The sequence below is a fragment of the Eschrichtius robustus genome, chromosome 19, assembly GCF_028021215.1.
Source record: "Eschrichtius robustus isolate mEscRob2 chromosome 19, mEscRob2.pri, whole genome shotgun sequence".
NCBI classification, from domain to species: Eukaryota; Metazoa; Chordata; class Mammalia; order Artiodactyla; family Eschrichtiidae; genus Eschrichtius; species Eschrichtius robustus.
This window is the reverse complement of record NC_090842.1, coordinates 57,447,795-57,469,567: the sequence shown is the minus strand read 5'-3', so window position 1 is coordinate 57,469,567 and position 21,773 is coordinate 57,447,795. Positions and strand designations below refer to the sequence as shown.

General features: G+C 52.2%; 1 protein-coding gene across 4 annotated transcripts; it reads left to right on the top strand.

The window, feature by feature from the left end:
* Positions 1 to 112: 112 nt before the first annotated feature.
* On the top strand, positions 113 to 21,756 carry COQ8B (coenzyme Q8B). 4 transcript variants are annotated; one of them, XM_068528399.1, is made up of 17 exons: positions 113 to 367; positions 803 to 902; positions 1,804 to 1,879; positions 3,985 to 4,089; positions 4,226 to 4,345; positions 4,487 to 4,553; positions 6,711 to 6,788; positions 9,409 to 9,531; positions 9,672 to 9,757; positions 10,804 to 10,944; positions 11,025 to 11,106; positions 12,063 to 12,156; positions 14,097 to 14,238; positions 14,389 to 14,496; positions 17,478 to 17,543; positions 20,510 to 20,596; positions 21,081 to 21,756. In XM_068528399.1, exons 2-17 carry the CDS (start codon positions 847 to 849, stop codon positions 21,360 to 21,362), a joined length of 1,713 nt encoding a protein of 570 aa, XP_068384500.1. In that variant the 5' UTR covers positions 113 to 367; positions 803 to 846; the 3' UTR covers positions 21,363 to 21,756. The 4 variants fall into 4 exon arrangements, with proteins under 4 accessions (XP_068384500.1, XP_068384503.1, XP_068384502.1 ...); XM_068528402.1 differs by lacking the exons at positions 803 to 902; positions 1,804 to 1,879; XM_068528401.1 differs by lacking the exons at positions 113 to 367; positions 1,804 to 1,879 and having other exon boundaries at positions 832 to 902.
* The last annotated feature ends 17 nt before the right edge of the window (positions 21,757 to 21,773 follow it).

The following is a 21,773-nucleotide window of genomic DNA, read 5'->3' as shown; positions in this document are numbered from 1 at the left end:
AAGCAGGGGTTAACCGATACTTCCCCCCCCCCACCCCCACCCCGCCCACAACTCCCGGGGAAGGCCCCGAAGCCCCGCCTCGCCGGACGTGACGTAAAGGGGTACGGGCCTTGTCTGGCTCCTCCCGTCTCCATTCGCGCGGTGAACCGCGAGCGCCTGGAGCTAGTCCAAGTCTGGTGTGGGGCGCCGGGATCCTGGTCCCGGACCAGTGGGGCCCCGCGCAGCACCCTCGCAATTAACCCTACCTCCCCACACCCTCGAGTGACTAGTTTAGTCTCCCTATAACCCCCGGCGACGAGTCCAGCAGCGCGCCCATTCTTCACGCAGCGCCGGGAAGCACTTTCGAAGAGTTGGGAATTCCACTTGTGTGAGTTCGAGACCCGCCTCTGCTAGTTCCTAGCTGTGTTACCTTGAACGAGTGACTTCCTCTCCCAACCCCCTGCCCCAGCCCCAGACTCAGTTTTCTCACCTGTAAAATGAGGATACATTATATTGCTTGATTGTTTTGAAAAATGTGTGTTCAATGCCACAAGAGCCAGTCACTTTTACCAACTGGGAAGCTGAGGCCCAGAGCAGTGAAAGAATTTGCCTAGGGTTAAATGACGGGCAAAACCAGGGTCTTAATCTCTGAAGCTAGAATGCCTGGTTTCAAATCTTAGCTCCAGCACTTACTTCCTGGATGACCTCTCCCAACAGACTTGTCTCTTCAGAGCCTCCGTTTCCCCATCTGTAAAAAGGGTTGTTATGGGGATTTTAATTTATTTACAACAGCATTTACATTTGTATACTTGCTTTGTGCCAGGCGCTGCACTTACCGCTTTATACCCGAAATCTTGTAAGGTAGGGATGATCGTCATCCCCATTGCACCGTCAAGGAAACAGAGGCACAGAAAGGCAAAGGGGTGAGTCAAGATCACACATCTAGGGAATTCTGACAGTCCAATGGTTAGGACTCTGTGCTTCCACTGCAGGGGGCCTGGGTTCGATCCCTTGTCGGGGAACTAAGAATCCCGCAAGCCGCCTGGAGAGGCCAAAAAAAGGGGAAAAAAAGATCACACATCTCAATTGTGTAGATTTGAACTTTGGCTCATCTAATCCAAAATTTGGGTCTTTGGTCACTATTTTTTTTTAATATTTATTTATTATTTTATTTATTTTGGCCGAGCCAGGTCTTAGTTGCAGCATGCATGTGGGATCTAGTTCCCTGACCAGGGATCGAACCCCAGCCCCCTGCATTGGCAGTGCAGAGGCTTACCCACTGGACCACCAGGGAAGTCCCTTTGGTCACTATCGAGTGATACAACTTGATTTTGAGGCTGGGGGTGTTGGAAGAAGAGCCGGAAGTAGGAATATTTTATGTAAATCAGTTCTGCCTCTGCTCAGAATCCTCAGTGGTTGCCATTCTACTTAGGAAAAAAGCCACAGTCTTCACCGTGACTACCTCTAGTGTACCTGAGCTGGCTCTGCTTACCTCCCGACCTCATCTAATCCTTTTCCCCTCACTCACTCTGCCCATTGGCATCTTTGCTATTTCTCTGAGATATCTTCCAGCACAGGGACTTTACACTGGTTGTTCCCTCTGCCGGGAACATTCTTTCCTCAGCTATTTCAATCGCTCCTTCCCTCACCTCCTTCAGGTCTTTACTCAAATGATGTCTCCTCAATGAGGCCTTTCCTGACCACCCTATTTAAACGCGCACTCTTCCCTCCTCTCCCTGCCCTTCCCTGGTTTATTTTTCTCTTTAACAAGTGTCACCTTATTACATATACTTACGTATTTTATTTTATTGTGCCTCTCGTCAGAAGCCAGCACCAAGAGGGCAAAGATTTTTGCCTGTATTGTTCCTTGCTGTGTCCCCAGTGCCTAGAAAAGCGTATGGTAAGCGCTCAATAGAAATTTTGAAAAGAACAGTTTTTCTATAAGAAATTTCTCTCACGTATAGAGCTCTTGTTCTGTACCAGCTCTGTGCCAACCTCTCTACAGACACTATTTCACTGCATCCCTTTCTCACTAACACTGAGCAAGAGGGGATGCCATGGCCCCACTTTATAAATGGGGACACTGAGGGTCAGAGCTCTGCCAGCCTGTAGCCTTTGCTTGTAGCCACCAGGCTATCTGATATGATCTCATGTATCTGATACCAGGCTTGGTACCATGAGTCACAGCCCTGTAGGATAAGTTATTGTCATAGGTGCTTTTTATATATTTTGCCCCCAAGAGTGAGCTGCCACCTAGCTCCTGAGTCAGACCCTTATGTCTGGAAGAGTACAGGGGGTGGTTTCTGTTTTGAAACAGTCACCTGGAAAGGGGCGTTGGGCACAGATCCAGGGCTATAAAGTGAGTCATCTCTTTACAGACCAATGGGAAGTCATAGCAGGGTCCCCCTAATGCATCATACAGGCTGGGAAGCTGAGATCCAGAAAGCGTTGAGGCTCTTCTGAGGTCACGTAGCACAGGGACAGAGACAGGGAAGTCTGATTCCTGACAAAGGGGGTTGGACAGGGTTTGGGGGAGGCAGTTCTGTGTGGGGAGTGTCATATCCTCTCTCCCAGTGGTGGGAGAGATGTCCCAGCCAGCTGCTTCTGTTCCAGACTGTGAGAAGAGGGGTGAGTCAGTTTACTGGCGGGGGGAAAGCAGGCTTTAAGCCTGTCCTCCCTCCACCATCAACAACACACACACCCAGAAGGGCTGGGAGCTGGTTTTCTGGGATGCCAAGGCTCCTGAGTCAGCACTGGGAATCTTGGCTGAGTGTGCTCTGGAAAATGTCAGGCCTACAGGAAACAAAGGGCTCCCACTCACACCATCCTGCAGGTGGGTGGGGAGCTGAGAGAGCCGGGTGTAGGAGGGAACAGGGGCCCAGTGTGCAAAGGGCTGGGTGTGAGAGGGTTTATGCACACCGAGGGAAACAGTTGGTGAGCAAGGCAGGGGGGTTATATGGGCAAGGGAGGAGGTTGGGTACCAGAATATGGGTATTTGAAGCACAAGGTGAGTGTGCAAAGTGGAGGGGCTGCATGTGAAAGGGAAATGTTTGCTGAGAAGATGTGTGTTCGAAGGAGAGATGTTGAGCCTACTAGGGGTACAAACAAGGAAAACGGAGGCTGACAAAATGTTCGCGCAAAGGAGAGGTGTGGAGTTTGTAAAGGAGAGGAATGTTTGTAAAATAGACGTGTAGGAAACTAAAAGGTCCACCTCGGACAACGCACTTTGAAGTCAGTGTAAGGGCACAGAATGGCACGTGAGCGCTTCGGCTGTGGCCCAGCCCACCCTACCCTACCTTTAGGCCGTGGCCCAGCCCACCCTACCCAACCCAACCCTACCCTACCCTACCCAACCCTACCCTACCCTACCCTACCCAACCCTACCCTACCCTACCCTACGGCCGTGGCCCAGCCCACCCTGAGGCCCCTCCTCTGGCCCCGCCCCCTCACGTACAGCGGTGCGCATTTTGTGCCAGTCAGCGATCTGCTCCTCCGTCATTCGCTAGCTGACCGGAGGGGGCGGGCATGAGAAGACTCCCGGAAATGCAGGCCTCCACGGGGCGCGTAGCTGACCCAGAGCCGGGGAGTGGGTGCTTAGCAACCGGGGGAAGTGCCTAGTAACCGGGTTGGTAGGGGGGAACACGGGAAGAGTTGTGGGTGCCTAGCAACCGAGGGGAAGGCGGTGCCTAGCAACGAGGGGGTTGCTCAGAGGAGTGGAGAGGTAGCCCTGGAGGATCTGTGGGTGTCTAGCAACGGGGGAGGACCCTAGCAACGGCGCGGAGTGGGACCAGGGGAAAGTGGTTTGGAGAGGTGTTCGGGAAGAGTTATGGGTTCTTAGCAACGAGAGAGGGAACCAGGCGAAACTGGGGGCCTGTTAACAGGGGAGGAAGTCTTTGGTGGTGGGAGGCTTAGGGTGGACACGGAGGAATGTGAGGCAAAGACGGGCAAAGCAGGGAGGTCAGTCCCACAATTCCTACCCGAATAATCCCTCCTCTTCTCCCCCAGACAATGTGGCTGGAGGTGGGGGGCCTACTACGGGGGACCTGTGGACGGTGGGGCCGGACTACTGGTCTGCCTTGTGGGGCCCTGGGGCCTGGGCCCCTCTGCTGGGTAAGAGGCTGGGGAGGGGTCTCCAAGGGGAGGAGGCTGAGGGAGGCTTCAGGGAGTCAAAGGACAGGGAGGGGTCTAAAAGGGCCAGGCTAACGGTACGTCCTCCACTCGTTACCGGTGTTCACGTCTCTTGCAGGGGCCATGTGGGGGTCCTTGGACCCAAAAGCTTCACCAAGATGGGCCTGGCAGGGGCCTGGGTGAGGAGGACATTCGCAAGGCACGGGAGGCCCGGATCAGGAAGGCACCCCGGCCCCAGGTATCATTGCCCCACACCCAGCAACACCCCATGAAGGCAGCTGGCCTCCCGAGCTTGGGGAAGGGTGTGGTGGCAGGTTGGTTGGACTTCCTGGGTGCTGTGTCCACCTTTTCCCGCTCAGACCTTCTCCTCGTTTCCCAGCTGAGTGACCGTTCTCGAGAACGCAAGGTGCCCACCTCCCGCGTCAGCCGCTTGGCCAACTTTGGGGGTAGGTATGACTGTGGGAGGTTGTAACCTAGATCAGAGGAGGTGACATTTACACAATGAAGCAAGGAAGAGAGTGGATCAGAGACAGAGAGAGGAGGGAGAGATGGAAAAAGAATGAAGACAAAGTCCTGTAGAACCAAGAGAAATAGAGAGGAATGTTATGTTTATTGAGAACTTGGAATGTGCAGGGCCCCATACACATGTGGTCTCTGCACTGAATCAATGAGTGTTTGTTTCCGTTCTATAGATGAGGAAGTGGAGGCTAAGGGAGGTGAAGTGACTTGACCCCGGTTCATGCAGCAGGATTATTCAAACTTCAGGTCACAACCTGCATGAAATAATTTTCTTTTAATTATTTATTTATTTATTTGGGTTTTTTTGGCTGCATTGGGTCTTTGTTGCTGCGCGTGGGCTTTCTCTAGTTGCGGCAAGTGGGGGCTACTCTTCGTTGCAGTGCGTGGGCTTCTCATTGCAGTGGTGTCTCTAGTTGTGGAGCACGGCTCTAGGCACACGAGCTTCAGTAGTTGTGGCGCATGAGCTCAGTAGTTGTGGCGCACGGGCTTAGTTTCTCCGTGGCATGTGGGATCTTCCCATACCAAGGCTTGAACTCGTGTCTGCTGCGTTGGCAGGCGGATTATTAACCACTGCACCACCAGGGAAGCCCTGCATGAAATAATTTAGCAGGTTGCAACCAGCATTAAAAAGAAGAATGGAGGACTTCTCTGGTGGTGCAGTGGTTAAGAATCCGCCTGCCAATGCAGCGGACACGGGTTCAAGCCCTGGTCCGGGAAGATCCCACATGCCGTGGAGAAACTAAGCCCGTGCGCCACAACTACTGAGCCTGCTCTCTAGAGCCCGTGAGCCACAACTACTGAGCCCACGTGCCACAACTACTGAAGCCCGCGCAAATAGAGCTCGTGCTCCCCAACAAGAGAAGACACCGCAATGAGAAGCCCACGCACTGCAACGAAGAGCATCCCCCGCTCGCCGCAACTAGAGAAAGCCCGCGCGCAGCAACGAAGACCCAACGCAGCCAAAAAAAAAAAGAAAAGAAGAAGAATGGAAAATATGTGTACATGTAGAGTAAGGGAAAGTCTTGTTTCATGAAACATTATATATACATCGGTCTCTACCGGTTATAATGCAAATGTCTTCTTTACTGTGGATCAGGGTTCAGGTTTTAAAGATACTGATTGAAGGAGTCAAATACACTGGTTAGAGCTTTGGCACCAGGCTGTGCGGGGTTCAACAGCTGATTCTGCCACATCCTCACTTTGTGACTCTGGATAAGTTACTTAACTTCTCTGAGCCTCGATTTCCTTTTCTGTAAAATGGAAGTTTTTCTGTAAAATTTCTCTCATGAGGGTGTGAGGACAAAATGAGTCAATGCATAAAAGGCACTGGGAATGGTTCCTGGCATGGAGAAAAGTGCTCAGAAAATGCCAACTATGATTATTTACAGAGATGGTGACAGTGAAAGAGGCAGAGTGACTCGAGATGTCTTTAAGGACAAGGAGACAGAGGAGGCAGAGGAAATCAGAGCCGGAGAGCTAACATCCAAAGGAGGAACTGAGGGAAAGAGGCCTAGACAGACATGCCGGGTGGACGGAAGGGCAGAGATGGAGAAATAACTGACTTAGAAAAGGAGAGGTGAGCATGAAGAAGAGGAGATGTGGACAGAGAAACAGCAGTCATAGGAAGACAGAGAGTCCTGGGGGGATCATTTCGGGGCCTTCTTACCCATGGCTGCACACTAGAATCATCTGGGATGCTTAAAAGAAAAAGAATTCTGAGGCCTCATCTCAGGCCAGTTCAACCAGAACCTCAGTGGTAGGGCCTGGGCATCGTATTTACAAAAGCTCCTCACATGACTCTGTGTGCAGCCAGGGGTGAGAACCACTAACTGGGGAGACAGAGACAAGGAGAGAGGGATGGAGAAAGAGGTAGTCTCACCTCCAAGGGAACCTCAAGCAGGGAGAGAGTGAGTAAGAGACTGATTTGGAGACAGAGGGATGCAAAGAGCTGACTACAAAGAGTTGGGAGACAGGTGTACATAAAGAGAGACAGAGAGGAGAGAGGGTCAGCGGGGTGGGGAGGGGGTGGGGGAGGAGATCGCCCCAGGGCAAGCGGGCACTCAGGCTCCTCTCTCACTCCCCAGGACTGGCTGTGAGCTTGGGGCTGGGAGCACTAGCTGAGGTGGTCAAGAAGTCCCTGCCCGGAGGACGTGTACAATCAGGTACGTGAGCCACGCTGCCTGGGTCCACACCCTGGCCTTGCTGTGTGACCTGGGGTAAGTGGCTTCACCTCTCTGAGCCCCAGTTTCCTCAACTGGAGAATGGAGCTGATGATAACATAGCCACCTCTTAGGGTCGTGGTGGAGTGCTCAGAACAGGGTGAAGCTGCTGTCAGGATGGTGTTGAGTAGAAGCAGGTCATGAGAGAAAATAATGTAAGCCATCCAGAGTTGCGTTCTTAACTGTGAGCAGGAGAGGAAGCATGAAAATAGGAGTGCCGGTGAGGGTCTGTGGACAACAGAGATGGACTGGGCTGTGTAGAGATCAGCATTTGTGGGTACGATTCCACAACATGTCGATGTCTTGAAACAAAAACAGGGGTGGATATTCTAGATGAAAAAGAGACTAGAAAGATAATAACTGACAAATGGAACGTGTGAGCCATGGTTGGATGTTTGAAAAGAAAATAACTATAAAAGACTTCTGGGGACGATTGGGAAAATCTGAATATGACTGGGTAGTAGGTATTCAAGAATTAGTGTGAATTTTCTTGGGTGTGATTTTGGCACGGTGATTGTGTAGGGGATTATTCTTATTCTTCACACAAGTTGAGTGCAAATCAGTCAGCAAAAGTATTGGTCAGTGTCTGGGTACACACACACAGATAAAGCAGGTGAGGCATCATGTTAAAACATTGAATCAGGTGTGCAGGTATTCATGGTGCTATGAATGCAGTCTTTCTGTCTATTTGGATCTTTTTCAAAATAAAAAGTTGAGGGTAGGTAGAGGAATAGGCTTTAGGGTAAGGCCAGACTGAATCTACACCCTGCTCTGCCACTTCTGTGCTGTGTGCCCCAGGGCCAGGCACGGTATCTCTCTGAATCTCTTGCTTCCTCATTTTGAAAATTAAGGCATTGGTAGTTCTTACTTCCTGGGGTGTTGTGGAGGTTCAGCCAGAGAATCCACAGAGACACTTAGAATTCTGCCTGGCACAGGCTGAGCCCTCAGTAAAGAGCTCAATAAGTGTTTTATGAAATAAATAAAAGCTTAATAAACACTTTATTGAATAATAATATAATTTGCATATAGAACTGTGCACATATCATAAGTGTATAGTGTGGTTCATTTTCACAAAGTGGATGCATCTGTGCACCCAGATCAAAAAACCCTAGAACAGCAGTTCTCAAACTTTTTGGTCTCAGGATCCCTCTACACCCTTAAAACTGAGGAATGGATAAACAAGATGTATTATATCCATACAATGGGATTTTATTCGGCCGTAGAAAGGAATGAAGGACTGATCCATGCTATCGTGTGGTTGAATCTTGAAACACTATCCTAAGTGAAAGAAGGCAGAGACAAAAGGCCACATTTTTTTTTTTTTAAGGCCACATATCGTATGATTCCATTTATCTGAAATGTACAGAAGAGGGAAGTCTACAGAGTCAGAAAGTAGATTAATGGTTTCCAGGGACTCAAGGGGAGACGGGTCGGGGAAATGGGAGGGGGTAACTGCTGACAGGTTAGCAGTGATGAAAATGTTCTGAAACTGATTGTGGTAATAGTTGCACAACTGAATATACTAGAAGCCATTGAACTGTGCACCTTAAATGGGTGAATTATATCATATATGAATTATATCTCAATAAAGCTATTAAAAAATAGAATGAGAACCCCAAGAACTTGTTTATGTGGGGTTGTATTTATGGATATTTGCTGTATTAGAGATTAAAACTGAAAAAAATTTTAAACACAAGAATACACACACACACACACACACACACACTCACACACTCTCTCTCCATCAGCCGTCAAAGCAGTGACAGCATCACAGGTCACAGAGCTTCTGGAAAACTCTACTGAACATTTGTGGGTGAATGAGAGTAAAAAAGGGCAAATAACATATTAATATTATTATGAAAATAGTTCTGATCTCACAGACCCTCCTAAAGGGTCTCAGGGGCCCCCAGAACACACTTGGAGAATTGCTGCCCTCGTTCTCCAGAACCTCTTCTCGTGCAGCATTCTGGTACCTCCCCCCTCATTAAGGGTCACCACTGTCTTGGCTTCTGACCCCCTGAGATTAGTTTTGTCTGTTTTTGCTCCTTTATACGCATGTAATCAGACAGTGCATTCTCGTATGTGTCTGGTTTGTTTTGCTCAGCATTCTATTTGAGAGATGCATCCATGTTGCTGTGAGCGGTTGTAGGTTGTTTATTCAACACTGTAATAGTCACCCTGTGACTATTCCACAGTTCCTTTGTTCGTTCTACTGATGGTCATTTGGGTTGTTTCCAGTTTGGGACTGTTATGAATAGCGCTGCCGTGAGCCTTCTTGGAGTATCTGTTGGTGGACACATTTATGCCTTTCTCTTGGGGATATACCTAGGAGGCAGATTGCGTCAGGTATAGGTGTGTGCTTTACTGGAAACTTCCCAGCTGCTTTCCAAAGGGCTTGGGCCATGGCACTCTCATCGGCAGTGTCGGCGTTCAGGTGCCCCACATCTTTGCCAACACTTGGTATTGTCTTCTTTTTTGTTTTAGCCATTTTGGTAGGTGTGCAGTGGTGTCATACTGATTATTTTTGTGGTTGCCATACTAATGATTATTCTCTCCACCCCAGAGGGAGGCTCCCGGCCGGGCTCCAGCCTTTTCCTTTCGGAGGCCAATGCCGAGCGGATTGTGCAGACCTTGTGTACGGTTCGGGGGGCTGCCCTCAAGGTTGGCCAAATGCTCAGCATCCAGGGTACGGCATGACCCTTGACTCCTGACCCCTGACCTCAGTTCCACCCTACCCCACCTACCACCAAGCCCCAACTTGAGAGACTCCCACAGGGGCCCCTCCTGGCCTCTCCCCTCACCGCTTCCTTCCCGATGTCTCCCAAGACAACAGCTTCATCAGCCCCCAGCTGCAGCGTATCTTTGAGCGAGTTCGCCAGAGCGCCGACTTCATGCCCCGCTGGCAGATGCTGGTGAGTGCCCAGAGGGGGAAAGGCTGGCGACGGAGGCGTGCCCCACCTGCCTGGCCCTCCTGTCTTCATGGCTGTGCTCCCTGTCTCACTCTGAGCCTGTGTCCCCATCTGTTAAATGGGGACCACTAAAGCACGCATCTCATAGGATTGTTGTGATGAGTAAATGAGAGAATGGTGCATAGCACTTAGTCGAGTTCCTGGCAGGCTCAGGGCTCTGTCAGGGCTGTTAAAGAGGCGGTGAAGTGCTGTGGTCAGGGACCAGACTTCGGGAGTTCAAACCCTGGCTCTGCCACTTACTACCTGTGCGGTTAGACGTGTGGCCTGCCCTCTCTGTGCTTCAGTTACCTCATCTGTGATTGGTGGTAGTCATAGCAATGGCCACATCATGGGACTATGGAAATCAGTGTATATGTAAAGCACTTTGAAGGGTCCCTGACACCCCATGAGCGACATGCAAGTGTTAGCTCTTCTTATTACCGGTCTTTTAATTAAAGGAGAGAGTGTCTGTAAATAGATTGGCACAGCGCCAGGCACTGAGTAAATGCCTGGGCAAGGGTGTGGAATCCGGAATCCAGCTGCCTGCCTTCTGAGCTCTGTTTGGCTCCCTTGCCATGTGACCCTGGGCAATTACTGCCCTTCTCTGAGCCACTCTATACAGGGCCCAGCCCACAGGAAGCCCTCTGTAAATTTTAGCTCTTCTTTATCACATTAACTTTTGAGTTAATAATACAATATACGGGTATAATGAAGGATTATTATCAATCTTAACCCTACATGATAGCAATCCACACATCAGCCCGCACAGCCTCGGGAGTATGGGCTCAGGCTGGGCCTCCCAGTCTGCCAGCGCCTGGCTCATCACCTTGGTCAAGAGATCTCTCTCTGAGCCTCAGTTTCCTCATCTGTAAAGTGGGGTAGCGGCCAAGAGCTTGTCCCAGGGCCCCGCGTGTGGTGAGTGGGGTTATTAACGCGCAAAGCACTCAGCACAGAACGTGAACCCGGCTGCCTGAAACCATGATGACGATTGTCATGACCACTCTCCCCAGAGAGTTCTGGAAGAGGAGCTCGGCAGGGAGTGGCAGGCCAAGGTGGCCTCTCTGGAGGAGGTGCCCTTTGCTGCTGCCTCAATCGGGCAGGTGCACCAGGGCGTGCTGAGGGACGGGACAGAGGTGGCCGTGAAGATCCAGGTGAGAGGGGAGGTGGGGCGGGGGTGGGCTGGGCACTCGGCCGCCCCAGAGGGGTGACTCCCATCCTCCTCCCCTCCCAGTACCCAGGCGTCGCCCAGAGCATCCAGAGCGACATCCAGAACCTGCTGGCGGTGCTCAAGATGAGCGTGGCCCTGCCGGAGGGTGAGGCGCCCGGTCCACCCTGACTGGCGGAGGGTCGCCCTGAAGAGGGAAAGCGGGGCTGGATGGGGGGGGCGGGGGGCCAGCTCGGGGCAGGGTGCGCCCGTGTGTGTGAGCCTGAGTGAACGCCTCAGTCTGCGTGTTTGAGACAGAACAAAGGGGCACCAAGGCGGGGAAAGCCCAGAGTAGTATGGGCGTGTGAGAAAAAGACAAACTCAGAGATGCCAACAGGAGCCCAGACAGAAATCCAGAAACAGACACACAGGGGGTGTGTGGAGAGGGACTGGAGGCCTGAGAAAGAGCCACAGAAACAGGAAGGGAGCGTAAGTGGGACCTCGCATGTGTGTAGCACGTGAGACAGCGCCTGGGGGAGATGGAGCAGAGGTGTGTGTGTGTGTGCGCGCGCGCACGAGGGAGCGAGGAGAGGAGAGTGAGAGAGTCAGGCCCGGAAGTAAGCTTCAGAGACACTGAGAGCAGTGTGAGAGAGTATGGAAAAAAGGACAGAGAGGGACTTCCCTGGCGGTCCAGTGGTTAGGACTCCACGCTGCCACTGCAGGGAGCCCAGGTTCGATCCCTGGTCAGGGAACTAAGATGGGAACTAAGATCCCACGTGTCACGAGGTGCGGCCAAAATATTTTTAAAAAGGAAAAATGGACAGAGAATAGGCGGCAGATGTGACTATGATAGGGGCCTAAGGACCGCTGTGTGTGCCTGAGAAAGAGACCCGAGCAGAGAGGCTTCCGCGGAGCCCGCAGTCGTGTGAAGGACAGAGGGGGAGTGCGTGGCCAGAGAGTGTGGGTAGAAGGCATGGAGCAGACGGGGTGAGGGACGGTGAGACAGGGACAGAGTGAGAGGCACACTGGCAAGAGAAGACGTCCCTGAGTGGGAGCCTGAGGGGCCGGGCAGGGGGCGAGGGGCAGGCTGTGGCCTTCCCTGCCTGACACGCTGCCGCCCCTCAGGCCTGTTTGCAGAGCAGAGCCTGCAGGTGTTGCAGCGGGAACTGGCTTGGGAATGTGACTACCGTCGTGAGGCGGCTTGTGCCCAGAACTTCAGGTGAGCTGAGGCCCCTACAGACTCCTGGAGGCCCCCTTCGTCCCTCCAGCTTCCCTCCCGGGCTGAGAGGGGGGTGGATGCCCTCATAGCCTCCGGCAGCTGGAGCCCTGGGGTAGGGCTGGCAGACTCTTCCTCTTCATTTGTTCATCCATCCATGCCTTCACTCATTACTTCGTTCACACCCTGTGTCCTCTGTGAGCTTAGGCAGGTCACTTCCTCTCTCTAAATGTCTCTACTTTCTCATCTGTCAAATGGGACACAGAACCACTGCAGGCTGATGGGGGAGACAGACTTGTCAACAGGCACTCCGTCACACGAGATCCCGTTACACCCACCGGACTAACAGAGATGAAGCAGTCTGTGTGTGTCAAGAGTTGGAGAGAACGGGGCTGCAGGGCGTCCTTTGTACACTGTGGACAGAGGGAGAAACTGATGCAAGCATTTTGGAGAATGGTTGGGCATCGTCAAGCCTCAGTGTTCACATCCAACCCACCAGCTGCCCTCCTGGCTAAATACTCTAGTGACCCTTAATGCCAGTGCACACCATCAGACTTTTCCGGAATACTCAGAGCAGCAATAGCCCCAAACTGGAAACAACCCAAATCTATCAAATTCACCCAACAGGGGGGATACGTAAGTTATGGTATATTCATCAGCACAATTTGTACAGCATCAAAAATGAATGAACTACAGCTACATGGAACGGTGGTTGTATCTTAGAGGCAGCCTGATAAGCGGCGATTAATTGCACCTCAGTGAGACCTTCCGCAGCGTGGAGCACGGCCCACACGTTCACTGAGCCCGGCTCTGTAGACACGAAGCGAGAGAAAGGGCAGTAGAAGGCAGTGGTTAGGGGCATGGGCTCAGATGTGGGATCCAGTCAGGATCCAGTCCCGGGTCAGCCCTTAACAGGCTGGGTGGCCTTAATCTGCCCAGTGGCCTTGGGAGAGCGTCCTCCTCACGGGGAGTGAGGATAAAAGGGAATTGTGCTGACTGAATGCTCAGCAGAGCCCTGCCCTATGAGGAGCGGATCAAACATCAGAGATTTGATAAACAAGGACAAAAATACAAGCCCCCAAAGCGGGACCTGGAGATGGAGAGTGTCAGGTGGGCTGGGCCAGAGCACTCCAGTGTGGGATCTGGGGAGACCACCACCTCACAGGATTTCCCAGTGCTCTCAGGATAAAACCCACATCATTTCTCATTTCCCCGGCTCCTCCCCATCTCCCTGTCCCCCCACCCCCCAACTCCAGCCGTCCCACAGGTCCCCAACCAGAGGCCTCGCTAATATTCTTTGCCTCCCAAATCTTGTATTGACACACCTATCTCAATCTATTATTGGTCTGTTTGTTAGAGTGTGGTCTCTGCTGTGTGTGTGGGGGGGTCACGCCTGGGGCTCATCTACTGCTCTGTCACCCAGCATCATCCAGCACAGGGATGGACACCGAGAAAGGTTCTTTCCCTTTATTAGCCAGTGTTCAGAATAATGACTCCAAGGAGTGGCCAGCGAGTATCACTGTGGACTCGGAGATTTGTATATGAGTGACTGTTTTTTGGATGGAGTAATTGATAAGTTGATGAGAAAGTAATGCTCATCAAGCTTAATTAATACACTGAGTTCATCCTGGGGCGACCAACAGAGAAGTGTTTCTGGAAGGGAAGTGGTAATTGGGTCTCCAGCAGCACCCAGCTTAGGGGCAGACACAGAGTGGGTGCCATGGAAATATTTGTTGAATGAGTGAATGAATGAAATGTCTGAATGAATGTCAATCCAACCAGGTATTGGCCATCACTCCAGACAGACAGGAAAGAGGAGGGCAGGAGGAAAGGCAAGACAAAGACTGTTCATGGAAGACTCCTCAGAGGAGGGGGAGGCCTCAAGCAGGGCCACAGGGGCCTGAAGTGTGAAGTCCCATCCCCGCCCCTCCTATCTGCCCCAGGCAGCTGTTGGCAGATGACCCCTTCTTTCGGGTGCCAGCCATTATTCAGGAGCTGTGCACGACGCGGGTGCTGGGCATGGAGCTGGCTGGAGGGGTCCCGCTGGACCAGTGCCAGGGCTTGAGCCAGGACATCCGGAACCAGGTACATGGGGCTCATGGGACAGTAGGGAGGGTGCTGCCCTGGGGCACAGCTGGCAGGGCAACCCAGACCCATGGTCCCTCTGCAGGCCTCAGAGGGTTTTACAGGGGCACATGGCTCTGAGATGTCTCTTACTCCTTCTTCCCACCCCAGATCTGCTTCCAGCTCCTGAGGCTTTGTCTCCGGGAGCTGTTTGAGTTCCGATTCATGCAGACGGACCCCAACTGGGCCAACTTCCTGTATGATGCCTCCAGCCACCAGGTTGGTTCCTTGTGATGCGTGTCAGGGTACGTTAGCTGCTGTAACAGATATTTCCCAATATGGCAGTAGCTCAACACAGTAGTAGTTGATTACCCGTGTAACAGGCTGGAGTGGCCCTCCTCCAGGCAGTGAGTCAGGGACCCAGGCTCCTTCCCTTTTGTGAGTGCGCCATCCCCTAGGACTTGAAAGGCTCTCCTTCCAGTGCAAGGGGAAAGAGAGGTTGAGAGGGTAACCCACTGTCTAACTGCTTTGGCCGGAAGTGACCCATCATTCCCTTCACCATTCCACTGATAAGAACTGGTCATGGGGCTAGTCTAGATGCAGGGGATGCTGGGAAATGGAGTCCCTGGCTAGGCAGTGGCTTCCTAGTGGCAGTGGAGAAGAGGGAGCACCACTTCTGCAAGACAGTCATCATTACCACACCCATCATTCACTTAGAACACACCAAGCACCTACTGCCTCTTGAAAGTGATGCCAGGACAACCCTGATCCTTGCCTTCCCAGAGTTCCCAGTCCAATGCAGGGACCCATCACCAGACAGTATGACCTGTAGTTAATACCTTGATGGGGAAGCACAGGCGAGGGGCCAGTGATGGGGGGGGCACAGGGGGCGGTGGGAAGCCAGGAAAAGTGGCTGACCCTACCTGGGGTGGGTGGGGTCAAGGAAGGTGAAACCAGAAAGACAAGAGAAGGACAGCCATCTAAGGAGCAGGGAAGAGCATACTTGGCAAAGGACACAGGCTGTCCAAAGGCCTGGGGGTGACAGTTTGGACTGAAAAACTCTCAGCATGCGTGGTTGCTAAGTGGTTCTCCAAAGTGGTCTGTGCCATTCTGTCCCCAGAGGGGTCTTTCTGAAACACAAATCTGGCCAAGCTGTCCCTTCTACAGCTTCCAACACCCTCAGGATCAAGTGAGTGCTGAGTGCTGATCAAGTGTGCTGAGTGTGACATGGCCCCACTTAGTCCAGCCTCAGTCCCTTGACACCCTCTTCCCCCCCAAGTGCACAGACACCCTGCATCCCTCCAAGGCTCACACCCCAGGGCGGGTGTCTTCCTTCCTCGGGTGTGGTGATATGAGGCCTGACATCAATTTATTGGGTCTCGACAGCAGTTTTTGTTTTAAAAAGATAGAATGTGTTGGCAGATGGGAGGGATGCATATTATTTCAGGACACTTTTGTTTTATGTTTATATTCATATGTGCACGTGCACTGGTGCCCAGGATAATCTGCATTTCTTTTTTTTCTTTTCTTTTTAAATAACTTTATTTATTTTATTTATTTATTTTTGGCTGTGTTAGGTCTTCGTTGCTGCGCGCGGGGTTTCTCTAGTTGCGGAGAGCGGGGGCTACTCTTCAATGCGGTGGGTGGGCTTCTCACTGCGGTGGCTTCTCTTGTTGCAGAGCACGGACACTAGGCACATGGGCTTCAGTAGTTGCAGCACGTGGGCTCAGTAATTGTGGCGCGCGGGCTCTAGAGCACAGGCTCAGGAGTTGTGGCGCACGGACTTAGTTGATCCACAGCATGTGGGATCTTCCTGGACTAGGGCTTGAACCCGTGTACCCTGCATTGGTAGGCGGATTCTTAACCACTGCGCCACCAGGGAAGCCCCTAATCTTCATTTCTTACTGTGGGTTTTAATAAACAGTTTGAACTCCACTGTCGTAGAGAAACTTACACACATGTTCATGGGGTACTGCTTTTTTTTTTTTTGCCATTTTTTAAACATTTCAACTTTATTTGGTTCATTTTATCTACATTCTTTACTTATTTACTTATTTTTTATTTATTTATTTATTTATTTATTTATTTTTGGCTGCATTGGGTCTTCGTTGTGGTGCGCGGGCTTCTCCTGTTGTGGAGCACAGGTTCTAGGCGCATGGGCTTCAGTAGTTGTGGTGCATGGGCTCAGTAGTTGTGTCTCACGGGCTCTAGAGCGCAGGCTCAGTAGTTGTGGCGCATGGGCTTAGTTGCTCCGCAGCATGTGGGATCTTCCCGGACCAGGGATCGAACCCGTGTGCCCTGCATTGGCAGGCGGATTCTTAACCACTGCGCCACCAGGGAAGTCCTTTTTTTTTGAATTTTTGAATTTTATTTTATTTATTTTTTTATACAGCAGTTTCTTATTAGTTATCTGTTGTATACATATTAGTGTATAGATGTCAATCCCAATCTCCCAATTCATCCCACCACCACCTCCCCACCCCACCCCACCCCCCCACTTTCCCCCCTTGGTATCCATACGTTTGTTCTCTACATCGGCGAGCACTGCTTCTAATAGCAAAACCTAGAAATAACCACAGTGCCCATCAAGCAGATAAATATGATATATTCATGCAACAAAATCTTACATGGCGGTGAAAAAATGAATGAATGAGCTAGAGCAATGGGGATGAATTGCAAAACCATGTCAAACACAAAGAATTTGCAGAATAACTATCATAAATACCATTTATATGAAGTTTTAAAATATGCAATACATTAGTATGTTTTGTTCATGGATCCACATATGTATAGAAAATGTAGCAACACATGCATGGGAATTTCAGGAAACAATTTAATAATAAAAATAATTTCAGGAAAGTGGTGACCCTGGAAGAGAGGGTGGGGGTGGGAGGAGGTAGGATCAGGCCCCACTTAGATTGGTAGTGTTTTATATTTTAAACTGGGTGGTAGGATTTGTGGGTGTTGATTTTACTTTCCCATATATTTTATTATTCTCCAGATTTTTTTTTCTGAGCCTAAAACATGTTGTTATAAAAACAACTAGGACCCCAAAAATAAAAACCAGGTCCCTTGAGCTTCATGTGGGGGTGGATTGATGTGTGGAGACCGGAAGCCAGGAGCCCAGGGGAGGCAGCTGGGCGGGGCCTTGGGCAGGAGGGGCAGCGTGTGGGGAGAGGGGGACAGACCCTGGCACCCCCATAGACAATGGGGAGCACTGGTGGACTCCCAGTGTCCCTTTCACCATCCTTCATTTCCAGGTGATCTTGCTGGACTTTGGTTCAAGCCGGGCATTTGGGACTGAATTCACAGACCATTATATCGAGGTGAGTTCCCCCAATCCTGGGGTCTCTGAAGGGTCGAGCCTCAAGCCAGATAGTAAGGCTTGTAGAGAAGGAGAAACAGAATATCTGGAATGAAGAAATAAATAATAGTGATATTAATAGCAGCTAACAAATACCAAGCACTTAATATTATGTCGGGCACCGTTTTAAGTGCTGTACATGTGGTAACTGATCTAAACCAGAAAGCAACTCTATGAGGTGAGGACCATTTTTAACCCCATTTTACAGAGGAAGTAACTGGGGCTCAGAGACGTTAAGTCACTTGCCCAAGGTCACAGCAGACCTGGGATTCAAACTCAGGGAGTCTGGTTACACAGCCCATGTTCCCAGCCCCTCACTAGCTGCGTCCTAAGAGAAAGGCCCACGATGGCCAGCCTGTCACCTCCCCACACCCGATGCTGTCCAGGGCCTTGGTGTCCAGCCTTTTGCTTACATACTTCCCCTCCAGCTGCTCTCTAGTGAGCAGTTCTCTCTTTAAGAAGTGTTTCCTCACTTTATGTTGCCCGTCCTTCCCACCCACAGGGGTTGATTTGTCTCAGAGCCCACAGAAAACACCATCTCATTAATTTGTTGAGATTGGACATTCGACCTGGGTCTTCTTGTTTTTTTGGTTGCGTTGAGTTCATTGCTGCATGAGGGCTTTCTCTGGTTGTGGCGAGCGGGGGCTACTCTTTGCTGCGGAGCACGGGCTCTAGGTGTGCGGGCTTCAGTAGTTGTGGTGCACAGGCTCAGTAGTTGTGGCCCACGGGCTTATTAGTTGCTCCGTGGCATGTGGGATCTTCCCGGACCAGGGATCGAACCCGTGTCCCCTGCATTGGCAGGCGGATTCTTAACCACTGCACCACCAGGGAAGTCCCTCAACTCGGGTCTTCTAATCACTGGGTCATCAATTCAAACGTTCTCTGACCCCCCTCTGTGCTAGTCTTATTCTAGACGATACTGGGGACAACAGTGACCAATGCAGTCCAGGTCTCTGCCTTCACAAAACTCACAGTCCAGTAGGGGGACAGACAGAAAGGACCAGGGTGGTCAGGGCTGGGATGGGAGAATCACGGGGGACTGAGGGAGACCGGATGAGGAGCCTGGCCTGACCTAGGGGGTCAGGGAGGGCTTCCTGGAGGAGAAGACATCAGAGTTGAGACCTGAGGGATGAGGAGACCAATCAGGAAGGAGCTAGGAGGGTACTCCAGCCAGATAACATGGGCAAAGGCCAAGGGGTGAAAAAGGATATTCCGACTAGAGCAGCACTTCTCAAACTTTAATGTGCATGAGAACCCCACCACCACCATGATCATGTTAAAATGCAGATTCTGGTCTGGAGTTAGGCTTAAGATGCTGCCTTTCTAACATGCTCCCAGGTGATGCCAAAGCTACTTGTACAGGGACCACGCTCTGAGTAGTAAGATCCTAGAGGACCAGAGGGAAGTTCACATTCGGACTGGGCAGGCAGGTGCGGACAGAGCAGGAGCCAGCGGTGAGGCTGGAGCCCAGTCGCTCTGGGTCTCTGAAGCCATGCTTTGCAGCTTGTACTTTATTCAGGTGCCCTGGGGAGCCTTGGAAGGGATTGGAGCAGGGGAGGGACATAGAATTCGGAAACTCCTGAATAAAGAGTGGTCTTTTAAGACAGGCCAGGAGCCTGGGCGGGTGGGGGTTGGAGGGGGTTCTGGCCTGAGGACTGGGGGATGGTGGGGCCACCCTTTAGATGGGGACAGGAAGGAATTGGTAACCCCCCTCCCCCCTCCCCCCCCCAACACACAGAGGCTCCTTGGGGCCCTCTCTGCAGGCCACTCGAGGCACAAAGCCGAGGCCTCTCTGGGTAGTTGGGACATCCCCTGCCCCTCCCCACCACAGGCCTGTTCAGCACGGACCTCCTGCCGCCTCCCCAGCCTTTTCCAGTTTAAGAAAGGCCTGTCACACTGACCCCCCAAGGACCACAGGCGTGACAGATGGCCAGACAGGCTGGGGCAGGGGGAGCTGGGACAGAACAGAACCGCCAGATTTAATCCTGTATCCCCCTTCCTCCCAAGAAGGGGCAACTCAGTGGTGAAGGGTTCGCCCCAGTTCCCCTCATCTCCTTGCTATTCCCCACTCGGAGCCTGTTTCCTCGTCTGTGAAGTAGGGACCCGCCTATTTACCTCTTAATAGTAATAGTAGCTCACAATATTTATGGCCTTTCCTACACGCGGGCACCGTGCGAAGCACTCCACAGATACACCTCCTTCATCTTCCAAGAACCTGGCAAGGAAGGTGCTTTCATCATCCCCACTTCACAGATGAGAAAGCAGAGGCCCCAAAAGCAAAGCGACTTGCCCCAGAGTCAGCCGGCAAGTGGCAGAGCTGGGATGGAGCCCAAGCAGGCTGGCTCCCACTTCTGTCTGTCTGTCCATGTGCCCTCAACTCCTGCCCATCCTGCGTGGCTGGAGAGCTGCTTAGCTCCAAACACTGATTTGCTAAACAAGAGGTTTTCACCAAGGGCCTCCTGAGTGAGCGCCACTTGGGACTAAACCCAGCCGGGATCCCTGCCTTCCTGGGGCTCCAAGTCCAGGGCAGGAACCAGACATCAACAGACATCAACCAGGTGATCACAGAGATGGCAACCTCAGAGGCAGTTCTGGGTCATGATCACATACTTGCCCAATTGAGTGTTTGGACCCATGGGTACCACTTGACATTTGCTTTCCTCTGTGCTGTTTCACTGTGGTAGTTTCCAGGCAGGCTCTGCCTTCCCAGCCAGGTGAGCAGAACACCTGACCACTGCAGCCCCCAGGCTCTGGAACAGTCTTGAGAGAGACACAGACAGGGGTAAGGTGGGGAAGGAGAGGCTTCTAGGTGAGAGGGCTTAGGTAGATGAGAACAGAAGTGGGTACTGGCAGGGCCCGGCTTCTAGCTCCCACCTCCAGACCCCTCCTTGAACCCCTCTGACCCTGTGCCCACATCCGTCTCCCCAGGTGGTGATGGCTGCAGCCAACAGAGATAGAGACCGGGTCCTGCAGAAATCACGAGACCTCAAATTTCTCACAGGCTTTGAGACCAAGGTTGGGAGAGTAGGGTCTGGTGTCTCTTGGGGGGAGTGGGGAGCTGCTTCTCTCTACTGGGGAAACTGTGGATGAGTGAGGAACTCTAAGGGGGCTGCTTATCTGTACTGGGGGTTCTGGGGAGGAGGGGGGAATGGGGGCTGCTTGGCTACTCAGGAATCCTGAGAAAATGGGCACCACTTACCTGTTCTAGAGGGAGGAATGGGGGACTGCTGGTGGATGGGGGGGGGGGTCGGGGAACAGAGGCTGCTTCTCTGTTCTAGAGAGAGTGAGGGCTATTTGTCTACTGGAGGCTCTGAGAGGACAGGAAGGGCCCTTTCTTTTGGGAGGAGTAGGGGGCTGCTTGTCTCTTAGGGGCTCTGGAAGGGGTGGCGGCTGCCTATTACTCTTTGGGGAGTTGGGGGCTTGTGTTTATACTTGAGACTCTTGGGGAATGGAGGGCTGTATGTCCACACTGGTTACCTCTGGTTTCCCCGACCCCTAGGCATTCTCGGACGCCCACGTGGAGGCCGTGATGATCCTGGGGGAGCCCTTCGCCACCCAGGGCCCCTACGACTTTGGAGCGGGTGATACTGCCCGCCGTGTGCAGGGCCTCATCCCTGTGCTGCTGCAGCACCGGCTTCGCCCACCGCCCGAAGAGACCTATGCCCTGCACAGAAAGCTGGCGGGGGCTTTCCTGGCCTGTGCCCACCTCCATGCCCACATCGCCTGCCGGGACCTCTTCCAGGACACCTACCACCGCTACTGGGCCAGTCGCCAGGCATAGCCACTGCCCGAAGCCTCCTAACCAGAGGGGTGTCTGCTCAGACCCCTCAGAGACTCCATCTCGGGATTCCAGCCCCATAGCAGGCCATCCCCTGCTCTAAGGCCTCCTCCCCTCTCTGCTGCAGGTCTGGGGACCCACCTTGGGCTTGGGACTAGGGAATTCCAGCTTCATACCCCCGTATCCTGCTCTCCCCACTCCAAAGGGAGCATCCAGGAACTCTACCCAGCTATTAATTTATGTGTGCCAACATGTGAGAGAGCCTTAGGCCCCTCCGCACTGCCATTGTGGAGATCAGACTCACCTAGACGGGGAGCCCCTGACCTCTGCCTCAGGTCTCCCCCAGATGTGGCCGGTGTTTGAAACTTCGGTCCTAATAAAAGTGGCCCTCCCCTTCCCCCAGCTCTTTTCTCT

What these genes read in the sequence shown, in the direction of transcription:
- COQ8B (XM_068528399.1), top strand. Translation starts at nt 847, where the DNA reads ATGATCGTCATCCCCATTGCACCGTCAAGGAAACAGAGGCACAGAAAG. An exon ending in GGCCTGGGCCCCTCTGCTGG is followed by an intron (nt 4,090 to 4,225) that starts GTAAGAGGCTGG and finishes CGTCTCTTGCAG; the next exon opens with GGGCCATGTGGGGGTCCTTG. An exon ending in CCAAATGCTCAGCATCCAGG is followed by an intron (nt 9,532 to 9,671) that starts GTACGGCATGAC and finishes ATGTCTCCCAAG; the next exon opens with ACAACAGCTTCATCAGCCCC.